This window comes from Emydura macquarii, unplaced genomic scaffold, assembly GCF_026122565.2.
Source record: "Emydura macquarii macquarii isolate MOO-44397 ecotype Brisbane River unplaced genomic scaffold, CSIRO-AGI_Emac_v2 contig_1644, whole genome shotgun sequence".
NCBI classification, from domain to species: Eukaryota; Metazoa; Chordata; order Testudines; family Chelidae; genus Emydura; species Emydura macquarii.
Window position 1 is genome coordinate 17,478,863 of NW_027131781.1, and position 13,428 is coordinate 17,492,290.

The 13,428-nt window shown below is 42.9% G+C and overlaps 1 protein-coding gene across 1 annotated transcript; it reads right to left on the reverse strand.

Moving 5' to 3' along the window:
* Positions 1-2,672: 2,672 nt before the first annotated feature.
* On the reverse strand, positions 2,673-9,866 carry USP50 (ubiquitin specific peptidase 50). Its single transcript, XM_067556121.1, has 6 exons — positions 9,742-9,866; positions 8,179-8,374; positions 6,103-6,309; positions 5,359-5,501; positions 4,032-4,164; positions 2,673-2,864 (listed from the first exon to the last, which is right to left on the reverse strand). Exons 1-6 carry the CDS (start codon positions 9,825-9,827, stop codon positions 2,673-2,675), a joined length of 957 nt encoding a protein of 318 aa, XP_067412222.1. The 5' UTR covers positions 9,828-9,866.
* Between the last annotated feature and the right edge of the window lie 3,562 nt (positions 9,867-13,428).

Below are 13,428 nucleotides of genomic sequence, written 5' to 3' on the forward strand. Positions count from 1 at the left end.
CCATGGAGCTATTTCTTCTATGTAACTGGTTAGAACTGGTTAGATTTTATGATGTTTATGTTTAGGGTTATATAAAACATTATAAAATCTATTGAAAGGGTGATGCCTATACTAGAAGGTCTGCCAGACTTCACTAGCACCAAAGCAAAGCAAAGTCTTGATCCTTGGATAGCAGTGTCTCCTCCAGCATGTGCTCCCACAGCGTCATTGCAGCATCCATGATTCACTACTGAAGCTTAGATACAACTTTCTTTGTATTGTATTTATGCTACATCTGCATGAGATCATCACAGAAGCTTCTTTTGCTGAATCCAGTGTAGGAGGCCTTTCACAATCAGCATTACCAAAGGGTGATTTCCCTAAGGAAAGGCAATTACAGTGTTTTTCATGTTTCCTCGAGCCAGGCTAATTCAGCTTTAATTGCATGTTTCTCCTGTTTTATACTGTTCTTAATCTGGAGGGGCATGAGCATGATCTATCCTGCCGTAATGCTGAGACTGCCTACACTTAATAATGCTGCAAGATTCAACATGTAAATCCTCCCCCTACGCTCCTGGCAGAATAACAGAAGTCTCTGAGGCAAACGTGGACCGTGAGTGAAGAGAAGGGCTTTGTTTCATTGGGTCAGATGCTAACCTAGTCATGCATCTGCCTCTCACTTGACACAAAGTAGATGTAGGATGCCACCCCATCACAGGCACTGCTGTGTTCATTAATGTCTCAGCAGTGGAGGCTGTGTGCGCTCCATCACTTTTGCTGCCATTTACTTTATTCCAGCACCACGAAACACCCTTCATTTCCTGCCTTCCTTCCACCTCACAAGGTACAAGCATTAACAGAATATGAATTGTCAGTGAAAATTACCTCTGATTATAGAATATAAAATGAGTGAGACTGCTAGGGGAAAGTGGTGAGCTGTATGTAAAGACAGCAACTATGTTAGCAGCTGATACATGGTGGGACTTGTGTGGAAGTTCTTTGCATTGTGTTAAAGGCACATTTTCAATAACAGATGCCTCCTGTCAAACGCTTGTGCTCCCCGATATGTTAGTCTGCAAGTGTTAGTATTTCACCTGACATCACCACACAGGGACTGAAATCTTACATAGCACTGACAATATCTTCCTTATTTAACATCTGTGAATAAGCATATTAATAAAACCCAGTAATAATTAATATTCACATTTTAAAATTGGCACAGATAGGCTTCAGCATTACAACCAGTGACAAATGGGAAAGGTCAGAGCACTTCAACCATCTAAATCTCTCTAGCCACAGCTCCAGAAAGGCACCACAGCACACGGCCACGTGGAAGTCTGTAGAAGTCAACTCCAGCTTTCTTCACTACAGGGGCTAGAAACAATTTTTAAAAGGTTTAAATTTTGCATGGGGGTTGGGGTGTACATATCTCATTGGGTTCTAGGCACCAATATTAACTGTCAAGCTACTGGAGTTTTTCTTTAAATATACCAATTAGCTGGAATTAGGTTATGGCAGCATTTTTATTTTTAATGTAGACTTGGAACTCTTCACACTAAGTTTTCCCAGTGGGAAAAGGAGGGAGACAGCAATAATAAACCACCAGAGCAGCCATCAGGGCCCGTTTTCCAGGCAAGAGGCAATAATCAAACCATTGGCAGGTTGAGTCTTGGGTCAGACACTTTTTTTTTTTTTTTTTTTTTTTTTTTTAATTAACTTTTTGGTAAAGTGCAACTAGGAATATAAAAAAGACTAAGTACCCTTCCAGTATAACTGCGGTGCTTCGCCCCAGCCAGCTGCTGCATTCATGCTTTTTATGCAGACTCCAGGGAGAAAAAAGCAGCAGGTGGGGGAGAAGGAAATGGCTTTGTCTTGGCTGCTGCCCACTTTGTATTTCAGGTGCTCTGTGCCACCACTAGACAATTTAACACTGTATGTTTTATGCTGCATAGGGGAGGGACTAGGGAGTGAAAGCGAGGCCGGGCCTGGGCTCTTGTTCCTATCCACTCCAACAGCCTGCAAAGAGAAATGGGGTAGGGGTGGGGAAGAGCAGTGACTGAGGACGGGTGAGGCTATGTGAGCGCTTTCCACTGGGGAGCCTCTCCCTTGAATGCGGTCATTAACAGCAGCACTGTTTCCTAGCTGTTGTTTTTTTCCATGGGCTTTCATATTGAACCTGCTCATAATGCTACGGGGGGCAGGGTGGAAGGAGGACGCATTGGGGAAGCCATGGTAGAGCCAGGGGTCTGGAGCACATGGACAGTGGAGAAGCAGGCGGGGACAGCTTGTCTGAAGGAAGCTATCACGTATTTTGTTTGTCTTGTCCATTTAGACTGAAGGGTCTCTAGGCAAGTGCCATATCTCCCCTATGTTTAGAAAGGTTATGGGTGCTGCCATCGTACAAACCACACTAATAATGGTGTCAAGAATATTAGTGAGAGGCTCTTGAAGTAACTGAATAGAGGGGAGTGATTTGCCTTGTGGAGGGACACCCCTGCTCTTATTACAGTGAAAGTCGTTGCGCTGCAGAAATCAACTCCAGATTTCTTCCTCAAAATCAATTCCTAAGCATAATCAAAAAGATCACAATAGGCAGTCAGGCAATGCAGATGCACTAGTTTAATGGCAAAACAGGACTTAGCTACCATCGTCAGTGAATTCTAATATTGGCGTGTTCTCACAAAGATATTTTCCTAGTACTTATGGGTTTTGGTAGGTACAGAGAAGGCTTTACAGCTGTAGAACAGGAGATAAGCAGCAGCAGACTGCACTGAGGATTGTGGAATCTCGCTGACCTGGGAGTCGTCGAAGCTATACCAGTTCTGGGTGAGCGTGTGCTTGCAGAATGCTGTATAATGGCCACCATCCAGATAACCAAAATGGTTCTACAACAACAAAGTTCATGGGGAGAAAGATCACTGTCAATTTTAGCAAAGACTCAAAGCCAGGAATCTGGTGAGCATTTTCATTTGCACTCAGCTGTTATGATGGGAAACAATAAGATTCCACTTTCCCTTTACCCAAAAGAACCATTTGAAATAGGTGGAGCTCTGTGGCAGGAGGAGCTAGTAAATGCTGGCGGGCCACTAATTACATTTTTCACGTTGAGAGCTCAAGCTTACAGCCCAGCTAATGCTCCTGATGTGGCAACCCATCTGCCAGCAGGACTGACATTGATTGGGCCCACACACTCCACATTGTTTACCCACACACAAGGGCTGAAGGATCGGTTCTTGCGTTTGGAAGCCGTCAGGTGGAAGCACTATGGCTCAGAGTCAGGAAAAGAAATACGGTCCTTCAATGAAGGGCACTGCAGTCAACCACATTTACTAAACAGCCTGCGTCAAGTGCTGGCCAAAAAAGCACAGTTAGCTTGAAGAGCTCACTGAGCTGCTCTCTCTTTCAGCATTCGCCTTGCATTGCATTATTTCACAGGCTTACAAGACACAGGGTCTGGGGCAGCCTGTGGGGCATTGCATAATGATACAATAGTACCACAGCCATGTAATAAAAGAGGTTTGATGTCACTGTATAGGACCAAATTGTATGAATCGTTCAAACCTATAACACAATTATAAGCCAGTAACAGTTAAAAAGGAGGTTGGCCCCATCTACACAGACAAGACCAAGCCATGTTATCACAAGGTTGAGGACTAGCATGTTATAATACATGATGCACTGACACAGTCCAATTGTATCTGTGTACAGGCCTCTAGCTGTAATTCAAGCCTTAAAAGCAGAGAACAAATGCACTATTTTCAATCTGGGTGTCCTGCCATCTTCCATTCACCAATGACAAATGAGTTAGTTTCATCAGTAATGGGTTCATTAAGGAGACATCTCCTAACTCTGAAATGGCGGCTGTGTATACTTCAGGGATAGATGTAGCTATACCTTCTTTTTTTTTCTGTTCTGTAGTTGGGTGCCGAGGCAGAAATGACCGTTGTCTGCTGGTTTGCTTACAACAAAGATCAATCAAACACTGATTTCATTCAAATAACCATCCACATTATTACAAATAAAGGTAGGATATAACTTTGCATCCAACTTACCACCACAGCACACAAGTTGTATTTTGGATTCTTCCGAAAGAGTGGGTAAATATAAGGAGAAAGATCCAAGTTGCTTAGTGGATAGTAGATGTTAGTCCCCAGTTTTCTTTTGTAGCTGCCATGACAGTCAAATCTGAAAAAAATATTTTGAGACAGTGTTTACAATTTTCCACTACAAATGTTCTCAGTTATTGTTACACTGTACTTATCTCCCTGACTTCATATGGACATTGGGATGAATAACTAGTTACTGCCTGCTCAGCTCTTTGAAATGTAATGTTCTATATTAATGCTAAGTATTATTGTAAGCAGGTAGAAAATTATTGCCCCAAAGAAAGATTAAATAAATAGATCGCAAGTGACATTTCTGCAATAAGAACAAGCAGGTTCTTGCTCTGTGAAATTTTCTTTTATTAGAATAGAGGTAGCTGCTGGGACTGAAAGGAAGGCAAATCTTTGTACCTGCACAGACGAGTACACTGCCAATATGTCACAAGATGCATGCTCCAAAGGGGAAGCTAAATCCATCTTTAGCACTACGGATGATTCTGGCCCTTGTAGCACTAACCATGCCAGAGTAACTACTAGCAGAGGAGCCAGTGAGAAGAACAGGAGGAATGAGATGGATACATGGAAGGAGTAGGAAATGATCACTTCTTAAAAATAATTGATAAGTGATCAAACTTAGCAAGGAGTGCTGGGCACTGAAGTAAACCAGCTATGAAGTTGTAGCCCAAATTTGCACATTCCTTAATTTTCTCCCCCACTTCCACTGTTGAGGGCAAAATGGCTACAGGACACAATGTTAAAATCTCGGGCCCAAATGCAATTGTAGATCTCCCTCTCTGAGCTTTGTAAAGGGATGGAGGACTAATTGCATTGAACGCTATTCTCTATTTTTGTCCATCACAGTAGCTATAAAGTGGCTCTCAGGGCTAGCATTATATGTACTGTAAAATTTCTTTTATTAGTGTGATCTAGTTTTACAATAAACACCCTTCTTTCTCCATTAATTTAACAATTTTATCAGTTTTCCCTTTGCGACGAACCCCTCCCCTTTCAGAACTGTTCCTATTGCAGAGGGAGAAGCAGTACAAAAAACGCACTGAGTGTGCGATTTGATGGATTGGATAAAGTAACACACATTCTCTGGGTTTATCAGGAGTCTGATAACTCGCATGCTTTTCCTGTTTTGTAACTATGCAGGTATTGCATGTGCAAAAAGACAGGGTGCAATGATTTTCCCTTCCCTCTGAATGCAAGTGACCTCCCTACATCTCATGTAAATCAGAGGAGACATAGCTATCCTACCAGGTGCAATCTATACCTCTTTAAGTGAAAAATAACCATCTGTGGCGCCGTGCCTATGTTGGCCTTTACTGCAGCATCTTGCTTAGTTCCACAGAAGGAGCACTGAATTTGATTGTTCCAGGTCAGTGTGTCTTGTTGAAAGAAACATTCAAGACAGTCCTGTGAAAGAAAACCATGTTTGGTAAAACAACCGTCACATCTATTTGTAGAGAAGTGAATTTCTGACCACTGAGCAGGGTTAGAGAAGATGTCCCAATATGCCTGTTGCAGATGTCAACTTGTGCAATGTTGTTTGTACACTGCAGTAAGAAATCGTGCCAGACGTGCAGTGAGGGTGTGATATCATGAGTGTGCTTAGAATATAAAACAGCTAAAATTTAATGCGGTTTTTTCTGCCTAAGGAAGCATTTGGATAAGCGAGAATTTGAAAGAAAAATGCCTCATAGTTGCTTTCTATACGATACAAAATAAAATAGACATTTTACTGGCTGTCCCTCACTCCACAGCAATTCAGGGGCATTTCCAAATGGCACAAGCTGCACTATTAACAGCCAAAAGGACAATGAAAGTCTGATCTAGAATCATCAATAGCCATAGGGCCAACTTCTTTATCGAAAAGAATGTGTCCCTTTTAGATGATGTCCTGGAACTGGTGTGTGCTGGGAACACATTTCCTTAAGACGGTTTGTTAACATAAACCTTCCATCCCTATACAGAGCAGAGACCACCGAAAGCTGAGAAGAGCTATTAGAAATCCTACCTGTAGAGAGCATGCACTCTCAGAAGGGATGGGAAGAGAGAGAACTGTAAAGACCTCGCTCTTATCAGTGGTGGTCTGACACTCCAGGCATGTAATATCAGAACTGAGCTGCCCCTCAAATATCTGGGTGATTATTGATGTTTCACTGCCAGTTCCCCTATCTTCCCTAGAAGTGGATGTGTTCCCATAGCATCTTCTTTTGTGTGCCTGTAATAATAAAAAAAAACAACTAATACCAACCCTTACAAATACATGCAAACATGTTTTTTTTTTTACTGGTTCATCAAGGAAGCACACGTGATCGCAAGTGGCAATAAAAACACATTATTTATAATCTGTTATTTATTCTGTTTCTTTATAAAACATATTGTGTTCTATGTTTATAAGTAGGACCTTGGTTGAATAGTAAGACGTGATTCACGAATAAAAGCATCACTATTGAGTACACTATGATTCATGAGGAGAGATTAGTTATTTGTGAGAATTCAGTGAACAAATTCCAATGTTTTCATGAGTTTTAGCATAAAGTTGTCTGAAAATCCAAACCAGAAGTGTATTAGTTATATCTTTAAAAAAAAATCTTCATTCATCCATTTAGGAAGCAGAAACTAGATCAGTCCCACCACATAAATAATGAACAGTTGAAGTGAACAGTTAGTGACGAGCTTATAGACGGAAAATTATTCTTCAAAACTTCTAGCAAATACATACAAATATCTTCCAGAAATGAGCACTGGTTTGCAAAAGAAGAGCTAATCAAGAAAGGGGGAATATTTGTAATGAATACTATTTGAAACATATAGTTCAACTAGCTCCATTTATCAGCATCTCCAGCCAGCAGCCCATCACAGTTTGAAGCCCTGATTTGGCATAGACATAAACATGTGCTTCACATCACACACTGAATAGTTCCACCGCCATCGATAGGGCTACTTAGCAAATCTTTGCAGGGTCAGGGCCTTGTTAAGCTCTTTTTAGCTGCAGCCACGAGTTGTTTTCTTTTCTAAAAACTTCAAATACCTCACCAGTCTCACATGCCAAACACCCTGCCCCTCTCTTACGTACAATGATGCTTTCCTAGGGGGCATATTCTTTTATTTTCTCTGCACAAAGGAACCCCTCTCCATTGCTTCTCACAACAGGCTCCAGCCTGGAGCATTCCCTTGTTCCACCACCTTCAGGATTCTCCTGCCAACCCCAGAGCAAACAAGGGAGCTGCTGATTCTAAACTGGAGCTCTAGGAAATCTTTCCCTCTGCCAGAGCAGCACAAAGCAAGGATCTAATCCAGGGAGCTTCAAAGTTTTCCAGAATGACATCGCCACCGTACTTTCTAGCTTCTAATTTGCTGTCCAAGCTAAGGAATCACAATGCTGAGGTGTCTAGCCTGAAATAGTAAATGGGGCAGGAAAAATCATCTGATTTTCTCCCTACAATTACTCTAAAGCAGAGCATTAGCACACAAATAGCTTCTATGAGTGCAAGTGGTACATTTACAAATCAGATTGTTTGACAATTGGCTACATGACTTATCTAACCCTGTTACAGTGTGGCACTTTAGATATCCACAGTAAGCCATGCCTCCTATCGCAAAGAACACAGAACTAATGGGAGATGAGACAAACCACTGGACATGTTCAGGGCAGGTAGGGTGGAGGGGCTTATTGCTGGCAAAGTGGTTTAAGGAAGGAATTGAAGGAAGAGAGAGGTAGAGCTGGAGCTGAGAAGATCAGATTCTAGGTACAAGGAGAAACATGATAGGATAGAACATAGGGAATAGAGGTTGAGAAGGAGGAAATGAGAACAGAGGTGTAGGTGGGGGATTACATAGGGCCTTGGTGATATAGATATGGAGCTTGAATTGGATGTGGAAGCTAATTAAGGGGTCAAAGGTTGCAGTGTGTGTAGTAGTTGGAGCAAAGAGAGAGAAAGAGGATTTTAACAGCAGCATTTTGTACAGTGTGGAGGGAGCGAAGAGACAATTATTGTATTCCATGCTAAGCAATAATGAAAGGCAGAGAGGAAACAGATGTGCACTGACACTTCACAGCCCCAGAAGGCCCTAAATGTGGTCTTACCTTCTTAAGAGCCTCATGTAGTTCGTTCAGTACATAAATCAGAAACTCCTGTGCGTCCTGCTGAGTCTTCTTGGTAAAAGCTGGGCATCGGTCACCAATGACTGAACAAAACACCTCTGGTGAGATGCACTCAAACTCTCCCAGCCACATCTCAGCCATCAAATAGGCAAAGGCCGTAGCAACCTCACCATTTTCCCTGAAGTAAAATAAAAGGAAGTTTTGGTTGAAGTACAAAGACATGGTGGCTGTACTTAAAATTTGAACACCATAGCCAAGCTGAATCGGCAGAGGAAATATTCGAAGGAGTCCATAGCCACAGTGCAGACTTCCTTGGTTGAAGGTTCACACTCACAATAAATTATTTCAGTCCATAGTCCAGGAATACTTTTGGATTCCTTGCTGATGCTAAGCTCTCACTTAGCAGCATTTGAGTAATGCTTTCTGTCATCTGGTCCGCTAGAAGACTCCATCCTGCCCTGGTGAATGACCTGGCCTCAGTTATTCATGCCTTCATCGCTTCTCAGCTGGACTATAGCAATGCAATATACCTGGGCACAAAGTCTACAGCACTTGGGAAACTCCAGTTAGTACAGCCTGTCTCCTCATTAACAAGGGCTACCGCAAGCACATCACCCCTGCCCTCTGCTCTCCACACTGGCTTCCCATAGAATATCGAATCAAGTGCAAGGTCTCGATCCTTATCTTCCAAGTGCTGCTTGGACTGGGCCTAGGCTATCTAAAAGATGGTCTAAAGCTCTGGGACAAAGGCCACGGTCGACAACTTCACTGTCTTGGCACAACAGAACTCTCCACAGGGAGGGCAAGCTCACTTGTGCAGGAGACAGAACTTTCTCAGAGGCCAGTCTAAGTCTGTGGACTGAACTCCCTCAGGAGCTAAGAATGATCACAATGCTCACCGCCTTCCAAAGCGCCAAGTGCAAGGTGCATTGCTTTGACCTTGCCTTCTCTAACATGAATACATGGTAGCATGTATATTCAAACCAAACCAACCACACAAAGCCAACCGCCTCCCATAAATAAATAAACTCAACCCACTGCACTTGCTTCACCCCAGCGGAGGGACTGAGATAACAAGTCTATGTGACATGTTAGTCCCGTTGCTCACCGCGCCACAGGAAGGCGCTCAGATCCTACAATGATGAGGGTGGTATAAGAGCCCACGCAGAACAGAAAAGAAGGTATTCAGAGAGAAGACAGAAGATGAACGTTGGCTAGAAAAAGCAGGTTGATGAAGTGGCAGAGATGGTCTGTGGGACCTGGGAAGTCAGACCTGCTTCTGATTTCCTTGTACAGATGAGTATTTCTGGGCTTTCCAGTGCCAGACCCCCCAATTGAAACTTCATTGCTTTTGGAAAAAAATTGCAGTACTGAGCCCGAAAAATACATTCAAAATATTTTGAGTGTAAGTGGCTTGGGGCTGGCACCGTCTTTTTGTTCTGTGTTTGTACAGCACATTGGGGTCCTGGTCCATGACTGGGGCTCCTGGGTGCTACTGCAATACAAATAATAGTAATAAAACAGAGAGCAAATAAATCATCTTACTTGTGTAGGGCAGTTACATACTTCCCTGAGAGAAAATACTCCACTAATGGGGATATACTGCAGAGGCACTGCAAAACTGCATTCATGTAACACGTGTTGCCCAAGTTACGCAGGCCAGTCAGTCCTTGGTACTGTTGGCTTGTCTCATTGTTGGACTCCTCATTAGAATCCTTCGTGTGCTCCAGGTGGACAGTTTCAGAGCTGCATTTCCAACAACAACAAAATCCCAAACTGTATTTTTGTCACCTAAAATGCAACCATCTCTTTATTATCATCACATTATTAGTCAAAGACTGGCCTTATCTCAAAGAAAGCCATTCCCTGCTGTGTCCAGGTTTCTTTTACAAGAATACTCAGTCCTAGTTGTAACTGTGTTTTGTTCTATTTAATCTAATAATAGAACCATGGGACCACTGGTCACACACAAAATAAAACTGACAAATCTAGAAAACGTCAAAGTACTTGCCACCAAATGCATTGGACACATCAGCACCAAATGTCCATATTGTGATATATGCAAAATTAACACTGAGTTAGCAACCAGGCCTACACCTAAGTTGTCTCTGTCTGTCTCCTTGGAATGTTAAATTGGGATATTAGTGATCCAACCGCAGCTTGGCAGTTATTCAGATAATTAGTTTGCAATTATCTGTTTTGCTTGCCATCACTCCTGGGGCTCCCATTAACTCCCCTAGGAGTTTGCCAGAGACTTAGCGGCTCAGGCCTACTGTTTGTACGCCCCTGCTAGAAATTTGGAAATATGTGTGTTCATACCAATTTTTCCCTCTCCTTTGGTTGCCAAGGCAGGTGGATAGCCATTTCCCCATGTGATTCCAGTGAAGGTTGGCACTGACGTTTTATGGTTTGTTTGGGGGGAGGGCATGACTTATTTGTTGGGGCACCAGTGTTACTAATTACAAGCCATATTTGGTGAGTGATCGATCACCTGCTGGCCAGGACAGACTGCACCTTTCAGGACTGGGCCCATGTCAGCAGAGAGGGTGGCAGCAGGGCTTGGCTCTACCATCTGTCCCATCAGGTCATCCTATCCTAGGAATTCGACATTCAGTACCTGGGTCCACGTTTACTCCCAGGCTTCTCCTCACTTCTGGTTACTTGTCTCTATCCCTGTTCCCTGCAGTCTCACATGTGTCTCTAGCCTTGAGCACAGCTAGCACCATGGATTGGGTTGAATGTGGCCAATCAGGACTAGCGGGTAGTAAGACGAGTGGAGGGGCAAACCCAGCATTCACGAGGGAATGTGATGACAGGAACATAGGAAGTCCAGGGCAGACTTAAAAAAATCAGTGTTGGTGGACCAGAACTACAGCTATTTCCATTTTAACCCAACTAGACACACAAGGCACTTGTGTCAGTTCAGCAGAGGTTAGGAAGCATTGCCCTTCTTCTCAGCCAAATGCCAGTGGGATGCAGCAGCCAGCCATTGTTTCCCCCACAGTCAAAATGGGAGGACGCGTTCACTAGAGCAACTCAGTCAGTTTACACACAAAAGTAAAATAGAAGCACTCAAACATCACCAACCTGGGTGGGCGCGTGGGTCGTGATAGGAAGTGCCTAGATTGGTGAAAGGAAACACAGGTCAGTGTCAAATACTTGCAAGTCTAAAAGCCTGTAAAAATGTAGGTACCATGAACAGTCTGTTCTATAATTGAGGAGAGGAGATGCTGGAGAATCAAATTAGAGCCAAGAATGTTTGATTTTAGGAGTACATCCACATAGAAGAAAAACCTGGCCCACCTGCTTTCTGAGAGAAATTGAGTCCCTTTTTGTTAAATTCCTAGACTCCAAGGCCAGAAGGGGCCATCGTGATCATTTAGTCTGGCCTCCTGTGTCATATAGGCCATTGAGCTTCCCCAAAATAATTCCTAGAGCGATCTTTTAGAATCATCAGTGATGGAGAATCTACCACAACCCCTGGTAAATTGTTCCAATAGTTAATTACTCTCCTGGTTAAAAATGTACTCCTTGTTTCCAGTCTGAATTTGTCTAGCTTCAAATTCTAATATCCAAAGTGATACATGTGGGAAAAAACAACAGGGTTCCTTTGAGGGTGTAGTTGAATGCAGCAATTGCAGAGACCTTATACATTGCAATTTATATCTTGGAAAAAGCACTGGTAAATATCCTGTAGGGAACAATCCTGCATTGGCAGAGGGCTGCAGTAGATAATTCAGTCAGTCATTTCCATCTCAGACAATCAATGATCTTGGGACCTCAGACATAAGCCAAGGACAGAATTCTGGCAAAGGGCAGAGGAAGAGGGAGTTTATGCTACGTATACAGCAACATCCTTGTTTTTCCACACTTAAGGCAGAATATAGATAGGAAGGCATCCCTATGAATTAAACTATCCTTTGCGGTGAGAACTTAGTAGTTGTAGGGCCTATGTTATTATGGCTTTTTTTTTTTTTAATCGCAGGAAGTGTTGAGATTTTAAAAAATCCAGAATGTTTTACTAAACATTGATCAGAATTCTCTGGGAGAATTGCACTGACTGATGTTCCTTGTGGGCTGCTAAATGGGGGTTGGTACCAAATTATATAATAACACAACATTAATCAGTGATTTTTTTGAAAATGTGCAGATGCAGTTTGAGTCCTGTATCACACAAGCTCTAGTAAAGCCACCCCATACTGCAAGAAAAGCAACATGAAAATCAACGAATGAGCAAAGTGGCTCCTGCCCTGATCATTAAAGCCTGGAGAGATGTGACTAACTTCCCTATGTATCCCAAAAGTCAAGGATGTAAGAAAAGATCAAACGATATTTTCTCATGTGGGGAATAAGGGGAAATCAAATCCACATTTTTGCTTTTGGTATCAAGAATGTACTCACCCTTGCTTCTAGCCATGGGGTTCTTCAGGTTTTGTGGTTCCACGTACAGCATGAAAACTGGCAAATATGCTAATCAGTCTCGTTTCAGTGCCTGTGATAGTCACTGCATAGGAATCGAGCTACCTCCAAAGCCCGTCCTAGTCAAGCATGCCAGGATTGGTTGGAGATATTTTCCTCAGGTGTTTTTGCTCTTTTCTTTATGTTGACCTTTGTTTTATGGAGATCTGTACAGGTCCAAAAGGACATCAGGAATCATCCATGCATACAGAACATGTGCTGGATAATGGTCCTCCAGTGTACACAAATCAATCTTGAGGGTTTGTCTTCAGTGTCTCAAATTCTAAGTAAAGCGTTGCCCCTAATTGGAGTCCCATCCCCACACACAAACCCTTAACTCAAGTGCAGTACTGCTATTAATGCAAGTTGGCTGGCGTGAGGGGGATATAGGCTAAAGCCTGAGTTAGCACAATTCCTCAGCTGCTAACATGACCACTTTGTAGTGCAGACCTAGGTGAACTCCACTTGAATGCTGCTAGTCTTCCAATGCCTTCCCACAATTTTCCCCATGCTCACTGAATGACAGATATGTTTTCCCACTGTCAAAGAATTCGTAGAGCAGCTCAGATCATAGGGGTATCCCCCTAGAAGTTCTAGCATCACACATGAATGAGTGTGGTGCCCATATGTGGTGGAAATGATGCTAAAACAGCTACGCTAACTTGAGGTTCCAGTTCTGTTCCCCCTGCATGCTTACAGATGTCAATGCATTTCCCCTCTTCACACCCCTCCCCCCACACACACGGAGAGCAGGATTTAAACTTTAGAGATGTC